At 39.5% G+C, this 19,141-nt stretch overlaps 1 protein-coding gene across 1 annotated transcript in view; it reads right to left on the reverse strand.

The window, feature by feature from the left end:
- LOC110990830 (ficolin-2-like) overlaps positions 1-13,736 on the reverse strand; it is a 35,687-nt gene extending 21,951 nt beyond the window's left edge. Inside the window, exons 1-4 of the mRNA XM_087137538.1 lie at positions 13,266-13,736; positions 10,574-10,687; positions 7,067-7,218; positions 829-1,135 (exon numbers count right to left, since the gene is read on the reverse strand). Of these exons, the coding sequence (XP_086993664.1) occupies positions 829-1,135; positions 7,067-7,218; positions 10,574-10,687; positions 13,266-13,647 (955 nt within the window). The 5' untranslated portion in view covers positions 13,648-13,736. The remainder of the gene's footprint in view (positions 1-828; positions 1,136-7,066; positions 7,219-10,573; positions 10,688-13,265) is intronic.
- Positions 13,737-19,141: the final 5,405 nt, after the last annotated feature.

Here is a 19,141-nt window from a genome sequence, read left to right on the forward strand (position 1 = left end):
TCAAACCCTGTTTGGAAATTTATAGTTATTTTGTAAGCACTGAACAATAATTAGTTATTTTTGATATTTCGGTACTTTTCATATTGAATTAACACGACAAAAAAGCCATAAGCGATATGCTACGCTTTTTTTGAGTCCGAGCTGCACTTCCGAAGACCCATTCTGTAATTCGTTTCTAGATTGGTGGTTTCAGTTTCGTTGCATATAAATTTTTAGTGGGGCACGAACCTTTGGATTCAACGACAAGAAATAACTGCAGATTGTTTTCCGACCTGGCAATAAAACTGCACTGGCCACACGTAACCGTACTGAACATCGGGGTCATTGTCCGCATCGTCCATGCTGGCTCCGTGTTTGTGGCAAGAATTACACGTTGTAAGACTTGGTCTATTCCTGGTAACCCTTCCCAACTGTATCTAATCAAGAAGAGTTATTGAATTCAATTTCAGTCATAGGCGTGACACATTTGCCTGTCCCTGTAAACCTGAGCTGTTTAATTTTAACTAGGGATATTGCCATTAATTTCAAACTGCTGGTGATTTTATTTGTTTGATTGGCATTATTGCAAATTTTGGAACGTCATAAATGTGTTAGGAACTTACAAAATCATGGGTGATATGTAACGGTACATAAAAAATGGATCCAACTTTATAAAAAGAATCGTTAAAGGTTAATGTAAATACAATGGATGTGTTGGCCGAGTAGGTATAGAGAGAGAATAGTTTTCATTAATCCGCACAGACTTAGAACATCTATCAAAACTTCCCGTCAAAAAGTATGTTAACCTTCATTCACAACTGACGATAATTCGCTTGTAATTTTACGTACCAATTGATCGGCAGGCCGCGACATCACATATAGGCAGGTATGGGCTGTTAGTGTAATCCCCAACGTGCAGGGTGTATTGTTCACCAGTGATGTTGAATGTCTGGTACCACGCCAGTCGTCTCACCAATAGCTCGTCCGCCTTACGTACAAGCAGCTCCACCAGCAGCTCCCATCTGCCCTCCACGGTGAGCTGACGAAGATACTCGTTACCCAGCCAGAACTCCCCTGTCAGATTACCGAATCCGTCGCGGTATTCTGCCCAGCTACGGGTGAAATTCACCGAACCGTCCTGGCGCCTCTGAAACACCTGCAGGGAACGAAAACCGAAGTTCTATATTGATATGAGTGCAGAGTATCCAAGGCGAATGTGGCGCCTGATTGTAGTGATGGTGGTGGTTGTGGGAAATAGTGGCAGTGGGCGTGACTCTTTTGATGGGAGGGGAGCATTGAGTGTGCAAACGTATTCAGGGCGGATCCAGGAAATTCTCTAGTCCAGAAATATATATTGAATATCTCATTTTTGCGGAAAACGGAAACGATGATGAAACATTACATGACATACATAGTTTACACGCGGTACGTTGAAAAATTATATCCCCATTTGTTAAACTTTTTGTTTTGTTTTTGTCTCTCAACGGGATCCGCGTCTGTCATGTGGCGACGGTGGATAAGGAAAGGCATGTTGTGTAGAATTAGTATGCAATTGTTGACAAAAAGAAGCGTCATCTGTGTGACGTCACGAATCTCGATCAAGTCCAATGACATCAAAAGGATGAACCTGGACGCGTCCGTTTGGTCGAGAGTATGTGGAGAACTCCAGGTGAAGTAAATCTTGCAACGCTTGTAGCACTCTGATTGGTGGACCGAATTGTTTTAACAGGCACAAACGATGCCCGTCTTCTATTTGCTGGCTAATGACCGTCACTAAGGACATTTGTCTAGCTTTAGTAAATGAGGATAACATTGTCGACCTACAGCAGACGGAATCGTCTCAGAAAAAAACCCAAAGCTGCAACTTCCGTTTATTATTAGTGTTTAAACTACCAGAGAAACGTGTTACAGAGGGCGGAAGCAGAGAGAAAAACGATTTCCACGCACAACCAAATCGGTATCGGTCAGTTTATTCCCCCAAAGAGAGAGCCAGGAATTGGACCGACACCAACGCGTATTTTTAACACAAAACCATTTACCGTAAATAGACAATTCCTTCTTTCTGAGGACAGCTTAATTTGTATCGGCACTCTCCTTGAAGGAACATCGGACGTTTACAGTACACGAATCATCAATTTTCGACGACAATTTCATACTGTTGTCAATCAATCCACTCACGCTGAAGGAAATTTGGGCCACGCTGCATGCAAACGGTTCATGAATTGGCATTTTTTCAAAGGCAATCTTATTAGCATCTTACACTCTACTCTCGTGAAAGGAAAATAATTGGCCAGTGTTAAAATGCAAAGACAGGTACATTTATTTCTGAAGATCACTAATTAGACACTAGTCACTTGGTTCTATTACATTACCCAACGCATAGGTGAACTGCACAAGTTGTTTAAAAATGTGACCCAGCACATCGAAATCAGGGATCGAAGTCAGGAGTAAATCTTAAATTGACTTTTGAGATATGTACATGATCAGAAATAGAAATTTCATAAGCTTTCCTATGACTTTTCATGTTCACCAGATCATAACTCCAGAGCCAAAGCAACACACTTGTTATGTGCCAGTTGAAAGCTTATAAAAGTCTCTGTCTGACCATGTACATATCTCAAAATGTTAATTTGAGACTTATTCCTGATTTCGATGAGATGGGTGACTAGTCTCTGCATGCGCTCCGAGCACTCCGTCGTCCAATTCTTCAAGTGTCTTATTCTAAGTTGATCATCATAATATATCTGAAATAATTATCACTCCACGGCTATCACTGGAACAAAAACTGTTATTCCGAGACTGAGCCCTTGATTTCCATACAGTTAGTGATGTATTACTACTCCATTGTACACTTGTAACAAGCCAATGCAATGTGCTCTGCGTGGTTTGTGTGTTTCTACGACCGGGACTATTCCAAAATACCTGAGAATTATCAGAGTGGTAACGTGCTATACGGGAAAGTTGATTGTTAATTATACCTTTAGAGACGTTTGGGAACATTGAGAATTTAAAAAGAAGAAAAATATACATTAGTAAAAAAGGCGGTATATTTTCTGTCATTGATTAAGCATTAAATTACCAATTTTGACTTCAGTGATTTGCTGACCAATACAGACTCAGCGAATTTGATAACAAACTTCACTGTTTCATAAAGACTCCTCTACTTCTAGTCGGTTGGCTTACTAGTACGGGCATTTCCCAAGAGTGCGCCTCCAAGAGTTTGCAACGCGTTGACCAATCATAATGCGCAAAATTTGTTGACCCTTTTCAAACGCGCATTGGGTTGACTAATTTTGGGCATTGTGATTGGTCAATGCGTTGCAAACTCTCGGAGGCGCACTATTGTGAATTTCCCGAATTAATTAATGCTGAATTTCACTTTCAACTCTCGTATTCCTCTCAAACTTATTATGATGTCTTGATATTAAAACGATAAAATTTGTGACTGTTGCTTAAAAGTAATGAGAGGTTACAAGGAGAAATCCTACTAATTGTCTTTATTAGTGACATCATGAAAATCCCCACAATACGTACAAAGCGAGCAGCAATATGCAGAACTTAAAATATATAGGCCAATAGTTACAAGTCCCGTTCGTAATTGGAACTGCAGATTTGTAACTGAGAAAGGTTCAACATTGGTTTCAATCATTTTGGAGTGATAAAACCTAAAACAAAATGTTGTGAAACATCACAAACGACAGAAATCATTTCCAGGCCACCAAAAACTCCCGGACAATTTTCAGGAAAGTTTGCAAACTTTCGGAAATGTTCAACCAGGTTGCAACTCGATATGGGGAGGTTACCTGCATTATAATTAGCTGCAATGTCAATTGGCATTGAAGAATTCTTTGTGAAAACATTCAAGGGACCATTGCTCTTAGATGACATTAACAGTAAAACTCATTATTTCTGACAATCAAACTAAAAATGTACCTAGTACGATTTTTCTATTCTTAAGTTTTCGCAACCACATTCTGTTTCTTACTGTGAATAAAAACCCTCCTCTTCAAGAACAGGTCCACTGTCCTTGGGTTAGTTTTCTCAGACCAAGACAGTTTTCTGGACAGATCGAGAAAATTCCTTTGTCTAGAAATGTAGCAATGTCTCAAACTATATACCAGTTCACTTGCAATTCTATCGCAACCTTCTCAATCATTTGTTGTTGAATAAAGTCACGGTGTGTAACCTTTAATTAAAGCTTTTGTTTCGACTGCATTTACTTCAACAAATTGAAAACATGACTGTTTGATCAGTTCAATAGAATGTATAGAACCAAGAAAAACGATTTAGGCTGGGTACATGGACACTTTGAGTATGCATGTAGCTCATATTAAGTGATACTAAGTAGCATCTGTCGTATTTTAACGAGACTTGTCCAGAAGGAACTAGTTAATGTACGCCAGCTGAGCTTTCTTCACTAAGCTGTTTAACTCACCTATCGATTTTTTTCGATTATGTTTTTGCGTAATCTGCTCTTCGAAACTCTTATTCCATTTTGTGGTTATTCACATTTACCCTGCATTAGAAAACGTTACTATAGCTGTTCTCTATTTTTTTCTCAAGTAGGTTTGCCCAGACAATCTAACGTGTTTGCTAGCTAGTGACGATTCACTCGGTTTTGTTCAAATTTATACTTTGAGATTGATTTCCATCAATAAATGTGATGCTTAAGTTTATACGCAAAATTGTGTGATTGCACTATTAGGTTGTGCAATTTATTAATAACCTAACATTACACATAAGGACTTTCAAATTTGCTGCATCTTTCACCTGCATTTATAGAACGCAGGAATATAGTTTCAGTAAGCCGTAGTCTTTTGTATGGTGTTCTTAAAGCTGCCAAAATTGCGTCACGTTGCCCTTTCGCCCCGACGCGACGCTATGACGGCTTTGTCGCGTCGTGCCGTCGCCTTCATTCTCATTACTTTTATGCTGCGTATCATGCATTACCTCATGGCGTCGCGTCGTGACGTTGCGTCCTGCCGTCGTGTCGTTGCGTTGTATCCTGCCGTCGACCTGTCGCATCTTGCCGTTGACCTGTTGCGTTGTGGCCTTTAGCCGTCGCAACGTGTCGTCGCATCGTGCTCTCGCTGTCGCCTCATTACTAGTGAGAATAGGGGGCGTTCTTAGAGATGGATGATACCAATAGATACCATTTTTCATGATCCAATCTTGAAGGCCCTACGGGTGCACTCCACCAAATCGTTAGATCATTAATATTTTGTGATCCCACGGTGCTTTTACAATAAGAAATGCCATAATCAGGAAGGATCATAGAGATATTTCTATAAATCCCGAATTTGGGACCTGTGGTTTCCAGTTCCAGGTTATTTCATCCACAAAAAGCCCCAAATTGCGGGCCAATATTGGATAGAGGCGGGCGGCTATATTCAGAAATGAGCTCGTTATTACTATTAGGCCTATGGGGGTATCTTCGGGAAACGGAGCTGTCGTAGCGTCGTGTCGGGGCGACGGGAGGACGTGACGCAGTTTGGGTGGCTATAGAACATCATATTTCTGTGATTAATCTTACCTTTTTACAACTGTGTCTTTCGAGATTTTGCCGTTTCTCTGATACAATTGTTTTCAAGGAATAAGGTGGGGAAAGTATTGTCGCCATACAAATTTTGTTGCAAGAATAGCAACATTTTGTTGAGTGAAAAAGACACTTTATTCTATGAAACAGACATGGAAATAACACAGTTGCAGGAAATACTGAGAGACTAGTCAGTAGTCAAAATGGAAGGAAAGGGAAGACTTCACCAAGTGGGCGTGCTCGATGTACCCAGCTGCATCTGTAATAAAGCGCGTAATCACTCGCTTACTATCCATCGCTTTTTCCTCAAATGAAGTGTTTTTCCCTCGTCAGAACTATCCGCCCTCCTCCAAAAAGTGCTGTTTCCTCTACAAAATTTTGTTTCCTTGACAAGTTTTTGCTTTTCCCTGAACAAATTCGTTTGCGAAAATATTGCATTTTTACCGAGTCCTGTTATAAACACAATGAAAAGTACTGTGCCAATAAGGATGGTCCACAATGCAGTGCGCCACTGTTGTCATGGATAAGCCTTAATCGACAAAGTCTCATTCGCCAACTGCGCTGTGAGCAGGAGAGTTACATTTTTTCGGAATGTCTGTTTCTTTTGGTTCAAAATTATGGCGAATGGGTATCTGGTAGTCAAACTGATGGTTTTCGTGTGGTGTCGGGAACTACTCAATCACATAACACCAAGTTAACAAATTGCGCTAAATCGCGGTAGCGTGTCGACCACAAACTTGAAAAGTGACCTTTGCGGCAAAATCTTGCTAGCGCACTGTATTATGAGTCGCCTGTATTGAGACTGAAGCTCAAGAGCATGGCACGTTAGAAGCCGTGAACATATATATGAAAGTGCAAATTATTTTGATCGATCACAGCCTTTAAACAATGTTTCTCTCAATCTCCAACTTTACAGATGATTTGGGTAGAAACAAAGTGGCAGATCAAATAGCAACAAGAGGGCGTGATAGACACAGGGATCTTTCCAGAATTTGGACACATACTCAACACAGCACGCTACTCAGTTGTCAGAGAATATTGCAAACACACTTTAGCCCTTGAAATGACTGACAAATTATTATTTTCGGATTTTCTTTTAATTAAAATGTCAAACTACAAGTACTTTAAAAATTGGTAAAACTTGAAATAAATGAATAAATCCCGAACAGAATACAGAGAAATCAATCAAATCATAATTTCTTGCCATAATTTTCATTATTGAATACAAAACAAAATGTAATTTTTCCTGAAGTAAAACCGTAACTACAAAACCGGATGGAAATTAGACTTCACAGTCGGACCGTCGATTTGAAAGATCATTAGAAACAAAGGACACTATACTTCAACTGATGATGATTAATTATACAAGTGTGCCGTCTGAGAAGGGAATTGAATTTCTCTAATCTAACATATTAAGCACATGATGATCTAAAGCAGGGAGACAGTTTGCCTGCATTAGTTAAGGCGTTTTTTTCGAATTTGACCTGGCAAATGTGAATAGATTGAGACGTGATCGATGGATAAATAGTTAATCTAAAAAAAGATACTTACAATCCAACCTCCCTGTAGGTCCATCCAACGTGACGCACTCTTCTTCATATCACAGTAGACCTGCAAGCCATTTTGATACTGCATTGGGTAGATGGTGTACACGTCGCTGGTATTGTACCCTGCATCTAACCACTCCTGGCAGTTAGTAATATCTATAGAGAAACAAGATGGTAAGAAACGTACTAGTTAAACTGTTTAATAAATCGGGACCTTTGTTTTTTGGGGGGTAGTCTTATAGGATGTGCGATTTGCAATACAGCTCCACTTGTGTGGCACCTAAACCAAGATTCATCAATTTTATTTTTTAAGGACAATCCAATCCAGGTAGCCATTGGAGTGAGGGCAAATGTTTTGTTTTATAATCTATACGATTTGGACTTTCCATTTTGTACTTTTACGTAATCTGAAAACCAGATTTGACCCAGAAAGCCGAAAACGGAACTCTTGCTTTAGAAAAAAAAACACCAAACAAACAGAATTTAATGTCAGCTTTTGCAACACCCGTGTATTTCATCTTTCGGTCCAATTTATTGGGATAGTTGAAATGGTGTGTTGATAAACCAAATCAAAGGACAAGATGAACTTAGCCAACTGTTTGTGAAAAATGCAGAAACAGAATAGAAGTTTTCCTGACCAATTTCAGCAAAAAGCCGTTCAATTTAGCACAAGGCCCATTTAAATTTGTGGTTAAAAGAATGATCCTTGATATGAACATTCAGTAATCATCGAATCATTTGTCATTGAGTATTTGTTCGGAAAATACGTTACTCCAAATTCCAAACGTAGGTTCGTTTGCTCATGTTCGTCAAAGGGCTTAGAAAGACATTGATCAGGCATTTGATTTAGTCAATATGCAATTTCTTTGACATTTGAGAATTCAAATTCGTTCAAGTGATAAACTTTTCTGAATCCTATATACAATCTGATTTTCCAAGCAAAATAAAAGTGGATCTTGAAATAGCTTTTGTCGTCATCTAAACAACGAATAAGTATAAAATATGAAATTAATTGAAATAATTGACAATATTGCATATGGATAAAACATATAACAGCATATGTTAAAATATTGTAACGGACTGAGCAGTTAGGACACATGGAAGTGGGGTGCCCCCAGAAAGGCAGCAACTTAATTAAAAAATATAATTTACCAAAGAGCAAAAAACTAGGTGTTCATGAACAAAAAGAGCATACATTCACACAGGAATTCCAGAGGACCCTCAAGCCAACTAACAGTTTAATTAATCAACACTTAAGACTTGCAAAGAAAGAAAGGCGGGGATGGTTGTGAAATTGTACAATAATTATGCACGAAGCATTAGGGCGTGGCCCTACACAAATTACATGACTATGGATGAAAATTAACAAGATTAATGGAGGACAGACAGATTTAACGAAGTGGTGTGAGGGGTTGGAGCTAAAAACACAAATGTGCTTGAACAAGAACAAAATACAAACCAACTTTAGTTTTGGGAGAAGCAAAATTACAGAGACTTATCTGCTCAACGAAGACAACCAAAGACTGCTAAGAGTTGAACTCCACCAACCGCTGCCAGTTGATAAGAGGCAGAATGACCACACCCCGAATTAAGGCCACCGATATTTATACCCTCATGCAGTCTGCCTGAGTGGTTCTCAATGAACACTGTGAGAACTATGTTCATGTGTCCCACCTCTGTGCATAGCTGCACCCGCCTGCAATAACCTTTGTAGACACTTGGCGCAAAACATGTCTCACCAAGAGTAGGGAGCTTGAGTACAACAATTGAATTAACTTAGTTTGGTACAAATATCAAAAGGTTATACATACTTAGACGAACAAATGAACAATAAGCGGGAAAATACAAGGTTAAAAATGACTGGATGAAGAATAAAAGAAACAGAGAAGATGAGGGAAGATTGGATGTCAGACCACCGAAGGCCAAGACCTCAAACCAAAACCCATCCATTACAATGAAAAACGACGCAAGCAGACACCAGGGCCAAGCCGTGCGTACAGACAGACAGATAAGACCAGAATTGGAGAGGAGGGAAGACTACAAAAACACCCAAAATGGGATGAAGCGAAACAATGACATGAGCAGAAATGACCAGACCGACCTGCCTGAAAACAACCAAATAGAGAGTAGGAAAGCAACATGTTAGGAAACAAAGTGTGCTCTTTAAGTGACCTTAAAAGTCTTTTGAGGGGCATCAGTATCAAGGAATTACGAAGTTCAGCAGATAGCGAAAATGGTTCAGCGAAATTGAATGACAAAGCTAGAAACATTACCGCCAGGAAACTGAATTGGAAAAGGGGGGAAAAAACAGACCAAACCGAAGCGTAGCTTTCGCATGTGTTCACAAATTTAGCGTGTTTTTGTTTTTGTTTTGTTTTGTTTTGTGTGTTAGTGTGTTTTTTGTTTTGTCTGAAATAAGCCGGGAAAACCTATACATGTAAAACTAAAAATGGAACGTAATACAGTTTCACATGCCCATGTAAAGACTCTTTTTCTTCCAGATATTGATGCATGAAATTGTTAAAGCGCTAAATGGATGTGTAGATATGTCATTCGGATATTCCCTCTCCAGGCTCTTTGTTTATAGAGGGCACATGGACCATTCCCAGTGAAAACACTCCTAAAACGTCGATGTGAGTTAATATGCGCTTCATTTATTCTGCGTGAGTAATGTTCACATCAGAGGTCTATATTAAAACAACAGACGCAATACGGTCGTTTCACAATAGTGCACCTCCTAGAGTTTGGAACGCTTTGGCCAATCACAATGCGCAAAATCTGTTGTGGTTGGCCAACGCGTTGCAAACCCTTCGAGGCGCTCCACCCCCCCCCCCCCCTTTCAATTTTGGGAAACAATCAGCATCATGCTGGCCTGCTTCTACCTTAACATTGAAGGGAGGGGATGGGATTTCTTGTCAACTGGAAGAAACATTAGCAAAAATTGGCAAATAGTTGACGGATTACAGAGATCTGAGGAGTGAAACTTCCCAAAGCATCCAAAGACACACATTGGCTTATCACATGTCTTGCAAATCATGCAGGTTTGCTTATTCCGATCTTGGTGCAGGTGCTTTCTCGAGATCAACTGGAACTATACCTGAGCATTGATCTTTAAAAACAACCCTTAAAATGAACTTTCGTGTCATATTTTCAATTCTCCTTTGGCTAAATCAAAGATTATTTTGTCCCCGTTCTTATTTTCTTTAAATAGAAACTTCAATATTTATGAGCAAAATTGTCACTAAATACCAGTGTTCATTTAGCACAGAGAGTTTTGAAATTTTGTTGTGCTTGACCTCCTTTTTTCATTTAATTATTGATTAATGTGTAAGACAACAAGAAGTCACCCTTTGTCAAAAAACTAATAAGCGATCTAAGGTTTCACGATGTCAAAATCAAACCATTGAAATCTGTACAGTGTTTTCCAAGAATATTATTCCAACAGTGGAACCCTCAAAATGTCTGGTTTTAGATACCAGAGAACATTCTTTTCTTTTAAATTTCAACTCACCTGTCGATCTTAGCATGTCGGTTGCTGAATCCGGTGTGTCGGTTCCATTACTGGACTGGTTGCTTGTCGCACTCGGTTGCTCACTTGTCGTTCTAGTTTTATCAGATGATGTAACTAGATGAGAAAGCATATCGATGTAGACATCAATAAAATTAAGCTATTCAATTTGAATCCGGGAAAGGGTGAGATTCTGTTAAATACAACATGACAACAACGTTAAGAAGCGATCCCTTCTTTTCCTGTAGTGTTATACGCTCAATGATATTTCCTCGCACGCGCGTTTCATCGAATCACATTTTTAATACGAACCCATATCAGGTCTAGATGGACAGCTGCTGCATTTTCATTTCTTTCCATTAAACTATTCACGGTGCATTTCCACTGTTCACGGGTTGCAGTTGACCCAAAGCCATCAAATCAAGTGGGTCTTAGCAGCATTATTTATGTTTTTACGGACTTGTAGTTTTATACCGGAATTACTTAAAAACGCCTGCCGTTTTCCCAGATTTAGTAAATGTGGCTCGAAATAAGTAACTTGAATTGAACAGGAATGCGATTCATCAGTGTTTGGAGCAGTCCTTCTAGACTCAATACAATTCTACCAATTTTATTCGAATCTTCCAGCGTTAATACTCATCATAACGCCTATGAAAACGGTCTTTGGCTTCAAGCTGGCGCGACCGCTACCCCTGTAAATCAACCTACATGTATTTACTATTCGATACCCATTATAACTACGGAAGCGTATAAGGGCCACTTGCAAAATTTATTTTCGAGTTACTATCTCGCCGCGGCGGGTTAAATTGTTGAATGTGTATCTCGCCGCGGCGAATTATAAGATCTTGCCACAGCGTTAAATTGATATCCTGCCGCAGCGAATAGTTCATTAGTTGCATAAGTCCTATTCAGCGCGCCGTTTTCAAATGTATCTTTAAGGTGAAATGCAATGCTATGTGGTTTTAGATTGCTAATTAGAACAAAAGGAGATGTTACATTTCAACCGCAAAGATTGATTTCCAACACAAAAGAAAACAAAAGAAATTTCATTTTGTGGTGTGAATTTCCATATTCAGATGAGGGGTAGACTGTCTTTAATTCCTTCCTACATTTTGCCAAACCAACGCAAGCAGACTTGAAAGTTACATTTGAACTTCATTGGTCAAAATTTATTCAATTACAGTGCTTAAAATGGAGAGCAAAACCACTTTTACAAACGAAACGCATGAAACACTGAACAGCTCTGGATGCTCAAAGGATTTAGGGTTACTTTTAATAGTGCCCTAATCTCCAAATATAGTATAAGTGCACATGTGTCATGCGCACGGGATCGGAAGTCTCGACCCGTGTTCAGATGTAAAAATAAACTACATCCAATAAGTTCTCGACAAACAATGTTTTGCCCTTCCCGCCGCCCTGCGCTGTGTGCTGTGTGAGTGGTTCGTGACAAGTGAACGCATGGATGTGAGGTCAGAGAGCCTAGGGATTTCAATCCAGTGGACGTAAAAGTGTGTGTTAGTTTCCATTCACCTTCACTTCACATTTCGTTTTGCTTGTTGAAATCTCCTAAATCATAGCAGATTTTAACGTTAATGATGTCAACATCGACGTTTGCTCCGAAATAGGAACAAATATTGGAAAAAAATATGCATTGGCGTCGCAAGAATTTTTTTATTATTTTTTTTTTTTGCAGGGCGGATGCCGCAAACCATCGAGTTAAAAAAAACAACATTTATCTGCAGGAAGGGGGTCGATTTCTTTCCTTTTGTTTTTTTTTCAAGCAACTAATTATGTTCTATTTAATTTCTAGTTTTTATTCTTTAGCTGTTTTCTTTTTTCCTCTTTTCCCCTTTTTGTTTGTATAAATGGGATTATTTGTATAAGTATAAATGAAAATTTCACGTTGCAGCAAGATCGTATAACTCGCCGCGGCGAGATAGTAACTTCAAGTTGTTTTTTGCAAGTGGCCCTTATACGCTTCCTTACACCACCTTCAAAAAGGCTTTATTCATTACTGTTGACTGATGACTGCTGGTTAACAGGGGCTATATACTCGGGCAATACATTCAATACATTTTCAGAATTTTGGTTTTTCCGGGTGATCATAAATATACTGTACAACTCTGTCACGGGCCTCTTTTGATAAAAATTGTGAAAGCTCTCACAATATGACATGGGACTCCGACTCAGTCTGAATCAGTATTTACTTGATAACAGTGCTTGTATGTTGCCTTTTCAAGGACTATGCTTTCTTCTGCATTAGAGTAAAGGTTTAAAATCTGAGCTAGGAAGGGAAACGTGGTAGATTCAATGTTGAATCTGGACATGGGCGTAAATCCAAGGGATGGGTATATATTCCCCCACGGTTTGAGGTGGGGGTGGGCTATTGAATCATCCCGAACGGAAGAATTTTTAGACTTCCAAGGAAAAAATGCATTCAATGTCATTGATAAAGGAAAACAAATTGAAAAACATGTTATAGATGAACATCAATATATCATTAACATTGACCTTTATACACGTATAGAGTCGTATGATGTCAATCCCCCTCCCCGCTTTTCAAATTTTCATGGCCGGGCAAGTTATCCCCCTCACGCTTCCTCACCCCCCCCCCCCCATTTCCGGATTTACGCCACTTAATATGGAGTTCCTTGGCAGAAGAATACAGGGGTAGATGGAATGGTTCAGTACTTACCGTCATCTAAGACCATGCAGTCACTAGTGCCATTCAGTGAGTATCGAGGCGTGTCTGCATCGTCATCCAAGTACACACTTCCTTGGACTGTGCTAAAGTTTCCAGGATGCTCTCGTCTGGTAGCAAGGTTCAACTCGCACATTTTGTCACAGCCATTGAAGTTAAATGACTTGCATCGTTCATCCAAGCTGCAATCTCGTCCGCAGATGACAATAGAGCGAACAGATCTGTGTGCATAGGTAAACCCACGCAGAGAGCGATTTTCCGCGACGTAAAAGGTTTTTCGGAGTGGATTACACTGGTACCCAAAGGCTATTAAAATAACCGTCCCCAGACACAGTGTCAGCCTCAAAACTACGAAACCAGCTTCTTGTTTCGCCATTTTGAAATTTCCCCAAATGTTCGGTTCCCAATTCTAAAATGTAGGCTGAAGCAACAGAAGAGAGGTTATTTCTGATAGAACACAAGGTATTGACGATTCCAGACAATTGCCAAACTGCCATGTGGAAGATTATGGTGAAATGCCAATGTCTAGCTCCGCCCATGATGACGTCAGCCTCAAGCACGACTAGGGAGTGGTCACGAATTTTTACAGCTCCTCGCAACAGTTAAAATTCTGGTTAAGTAAAGCCATGTACTTCATGACCTTTGACAACTAAAACGCGGTGTGTTAATAGGACCATTAAAAGATATTTTCCTGTTAGATTGACAGTGTGTGGCTACTTCAAAAACCACTGCATCTGTAGCATCTTTTAAGTTTATGTTTCAAATCATTTATACTTGTATTTTGTTTGCCCTCTCAACATACTTGTATTTCAAATTCTTCGTAAATGTGTTTACATCCTGTTTTGAGATTTATTTCATTTCAATTGGTTTAAAACATTTTGTTCACATTGATATTCTTTTTTCCTTTAATGTGTCCTGTCTCTGCAGTGCGTGTTAAAAATGAGCAGTTGGGCACACAAGGACTCTGTAGCCTTTTAATGCTATTGTGAGCAGAAGGCGCGGTGGAGGTGGTGAAAAATTGAACGCTGCCTGGCAAATAATGGCCGCTGTCGAATTGCCTTCGAAGCCATTAATAATGCATTACACTGCTTGGCTGTGCTGGCTTAAAAAGTGTATCTATTGTACTCTTATACATTAATACTTGAGGATTCTGCCCCCCCTTCCCCGCAAGAGGGTTTTAACAAAATAAAACAGAATTTTGTACTGTAGCAAAATAGCAAAATTACAAAGCCCTTAAAAGGTCCTCCATATTGAGCCCCACCATGTAGAAAAGGCCATGAAGGTTTCAGCAGGTCAAGATCACTACAACACGGATTATTCCATTCTTCGTTTTGGTACGATTCTACCTCTGATATAAATTTTCTGGTCCGTTTTTACGAAGAAACCTACACGTGAATTTCGAAAAAATATAGCTCTGGCGTAATTGCAAGAGAAATTTCTCCTTTTACCTAAATTGCATAAACTAGTATTTTTCAACAACTCTTTGGAGAACAGAAAGCTTGATATAATTATATACCTGAAACCTCGAATTAGAGGGGACCGAGTTGTTGATTAGCAAACATTATTGGGAACAATTCGCTTCCATTGGTGAAAACGATAATCGATACAGTTTCCTACATTTACGCCCTTCTGTTCAATGTGTTCTTTGGTTTGGTTTGGTTTGGTTTGGTTTATTATTTAAAACTCAAAAGCAGCTAGAGGCTGAATTACTGAGAGTTTTAAAAAATTTAAGATTATCATTACGAAACTGACTTGAATGAGATTCAAACTTGCAACGGGCGGAACAAGAAATGCATATATAGAAATGGCCTTTTTAACCAAATAATTTAGAGAGTTTTACTTCGCACAAACAACTTTGCATTATCTCTGGTTGTGTCTAACTTTAAGCCGTAAGAAATGAAACCTTGACGAAACCCTTGGCAGCTGTAGCAGACAGCGGCTGAAATTACGCCCACTCAAAATGTTCCAAGTAATGCGCTGTCATACATGGTGTCCAAACTAATTAATAATCGTTTAAATAGTTTATGCTGGCTCTGCACTCGCTCGGTTACCATGGTGCCAACACAATTAAATAGTGGTACAAAGAGCAGAGTGCAATTTACCTCTCCTAAAAACTCCCTTAACATTTGGTGAAGAGGATGAAACACACAAGTTAACGGCAGTGTTTCGCGCTTCATATTCGCTGCGTTTCACTGCATCCATTTATGATTCATTTTATGTCTGACAAAAATAAAGTTCATTTAAATTAACAGAAATTTGACTCTACAAAGTCCAAGATCTCCTACGTTCGAATGTGCAAACCTGAAGGGGTCATGTTCACGACAAGGTTTTAGTTGAAGCAGTCGGACTTAGAATAAAATAATAGTTCCATCAAGATTGTGAAAAATGTTGAGGTAGTGGAGTGGATCGTCCGGAATATTGAGACAAATGATACCATTTGACCTGGTAGTGGCACTAGAAATCTTCTAAAATGCCCCTGGAAGGATTTATCAACCGTTTCTGCAGGCTATGTCAGTCGTGCCGACTCTGTGCTGTGATTTTTTTTTCACTCTGCTGAAATCCCCTAAATTTTAAAACCGTCATTAAAATTATTTCACACTGGGAACCAAAACTTCACTTGCCTTGATATCAATACCATGTATGTACAGAGGACTTTCAAGGACCATTGTAAAAAAAACAACAACAACAACAACAACAAATACTGCCTCTAAATTTTGACTCTTTAATATGTGTCATTGACTTTTGGGGTCAGGAGTCAAACAGCTCAACGCCGTCTACGTTTCTTTTTAGATATTGGTGTCGAAAGTTTTGAGGGGAGAGGAAAAAGTTTGACATAAATTGTTTATATGAGTTCCTTTTCAATTACCGAAAACATGTACAATGGCGAACATACACAGTCATGGAATGATTGACTGGTAATAAGTAGTCCAGAGAAAACATTCAAGTGGTCTTTGCCTGCCAAGACAAAAGATTTTGCTGACCAATTTGAATTTGCCATTTGGTCCTAATCTTAATGCTTGAGAAAACTCAAGCCTGTGCTTTGTTACAAGACAAAGCATATTGGTCCAGCCATTTATACCGATGATACAAAATAAGTCTTGAGCCATCGTGAACTTACCTACTAGGAATGAGACAGCCATATTTAAAAGGTGGGGGGGTCATTAACCTTTTCAGCACCAGCCCCTCTCTGTACCATCCCCCTTGAATGCCAACCCACAGAGAGATAAATGACCGGCTTAATACCTAACCTGATATGGTACATGCATCAATACTGCCCTCTGCAGATTGTATGGGCATAACCTGACTTTCTATGCGATGAGTAATAAACCAACATTGACACAGTGGAACAGTTACAACAAACTTGTAGAGACCAACCTAATCACTTAGTCTGCCTTTGATGTTCTCAGAACTGAATTTCCCCAAACGAATATTCTTATTAGTTAGCACTATCCGGAAAAATTAAGTGTTCAGCTCCAAAGTACAAGTATAATTATTGCTTTCATTGGACAGAACGCCAACCCCCCCCCCTTCAATGTTGGGAGAAGCTCTGCTCCATGCTTGCTCGTTTCTACCAAAACTTTAAAAGGGGGGCAGAATTGTGATTTCTCGTCAAATACTCCGTTTTCTGATACTGTTTCTTTTAATTCTACCACAATATTAAAACCGGGAGGGATTGAATTGGGATTTTTATTCAAATAAGATAAAAACCAAAAAAAAACTTGCAAATTGTTGACAGATTTAACGAATCACAGGAGTGGAATTTCTCAAAGTATCCCCATTGACAGCAGGCCTTGGGTCAGATAGAGTCGAAAGTCAAGATTTTATATGCTACGATTGGTGTCAAGACTATTATACACTATTCTTGCATTTAGATCACATATGTCTAGAAGATCCAAAATACTCGTTCCCACCACTTCACCGATATGTGAGCATGTGCATAGTACACACACTTCCACATGATTGATGTACTCAATGACAGTATTTGGTTTGCTGATGACATGATAACCTGTAGGAGAGTTTTTACATCGAACCTGATTATTAGTTACACTACAGTTATCATAGTTTGTCAAGAGTGTCACACGCTGTTTATCCTATCATACAACAAACAGTTGTTCTGACTTTTCATAAAAGCAGGGTTTATCTCCTTTAGCCATAGGAAACTTTTAGGGGTTTTGCAAACTGAGGAATTCCTTGAGTCTTGTTTATATCGCACAGTTCCACAAAAGCCAAAGCATAGATGGGTTAACCTATGAACAAGAGCAGGGCTGGTGTACTAATTATCAGCAAAGATGCAGTGCCCCTGACTTTCAAATCAACTTGACCGGGTGGAGGAACTGCAGGGGAATGATCAGCTACACTGTCTGTCTCTGAATCGTCACGTGATGTTTGTGCTTGTGACCCTGTGTACACAGTTCAGGTGCATGTGTACTCCGTTTCAGATTCGTTCATGGCGAAACACTTGATGCCTCATTTGGTGTTTGCTTTCTTGGCATATACTTCTGGAATGATAGTCTCCCCTGGAATTTGATCATGGCCTCGTAAGGAGCAAGGTTTTGACCGGGTCTATAACTACGAAGAAACGAGGGTACTATTGTCTGAAAGTTTGTAAGAAGAAAAAGTAACCCTTAATTGTATTTGTTAGGACACCAATCACTGTACAGGCTGAAATTAAATGTGACCGGTCAACGCGGGATGAATGCCCTTCAAGCCATGATTTCGGTTGGACAATACTGGAGCATTAATATTCACATTCGATGTCGAAGCATAATCCATGACAAAACATTGTTTGGTTGGAAGGGATTTCCAAAACTTTCCTTTTCTACCAGCTTTGAAGTTTATGAACATCTTCATCCCAAATCAATAATGCAACACTTTCAGGAGAGGATGCCATATGTGGAGTATGGAACAAGATGGAAATAGATTAGCGTTTACCAGGTAAACTTCTCCTATGGAGCTGGGCTCCTTCTTGTAATCCAAACCCAAACGCCAAAAAATGGTTTTTGCACCAGTGGCATATTCCTTGCTAGGTAGGCCTACTGCTTAATAAATGTTGGTTTTTTTGGGGTGGGTATCAGTAACCATAAACTTTACCCGAGCTAACCATTCATTGTTTCGAACATTGAGGTGAGATTATGGGAATGAACGACGTCTTTTTCAGACTTTTCACCTGTATGGGTGCTGTCTTCCCATGTTCCCACGAAAGTCCAGCTTTGCTCCACCTTCGCCGATAATCAGGTTTTGTAGCTGCCGATGATTACACTACCCTTTATTAAAAGCCTAAATCTTTGTATAGGCATTTTTCTGGCAGACCATTTTAGAGGAAAAATAGTGGAAGATAAAGGAATCTCCCGGTACTTCCGGAAAAAAGTAATCAAATTGCCCTTCAAATCCATTCCACTACAAACTACATGATGTTTACTGGTGTATAATTATGTTTCGCTATATGAAGTTACAAGCTGCAATTGTCCAAGCAGTGCCAACAGGGCCAAACAATGGCTTGTGTTTGGGGTTTGTTGTGGTAATTGTCTTGGTGCTATATTCTCTGGCATTCTTGCCTTACGAAGTAAGTAACAGCGGCGTATCCAGCCCATAACGTGGTGTAGGGGACAAATTCAAAAGGGAATGCGGCTTCTGGCTTAATATTTAACATTATGCATGTTGGGGAAGAAAACGTAACTGAAGCCTTTACGGCCCTGAAATCCTTACTTTTATTATTGTGGTGTTGTTTTCTTAGGGTTTTGGTGCTAATATGTGATAAATGAAATACCCTTCTTCATATTTGATTACAAAATCCGTACCCCCCCCGCCGGATACGCCACTTGTCCATAATTATTTTAGTGGCTGATTCTTTCATAGTGTCCGAGGGCAGT

This window comes from Acanthaster planci, linkage group LG06 (genome assembly GCF_054643075.1).
Source record: "Acanthaster planci isolate LZ-2023a linkage group LG06, COTS_SCS, whole genome shotgun sequence".
NCBI lineage: Eukaryota > Metazoa > Echinodermata > Asteroidea > Valvatida > Acanthasteridae > Acanthaster > Acanthaster planci.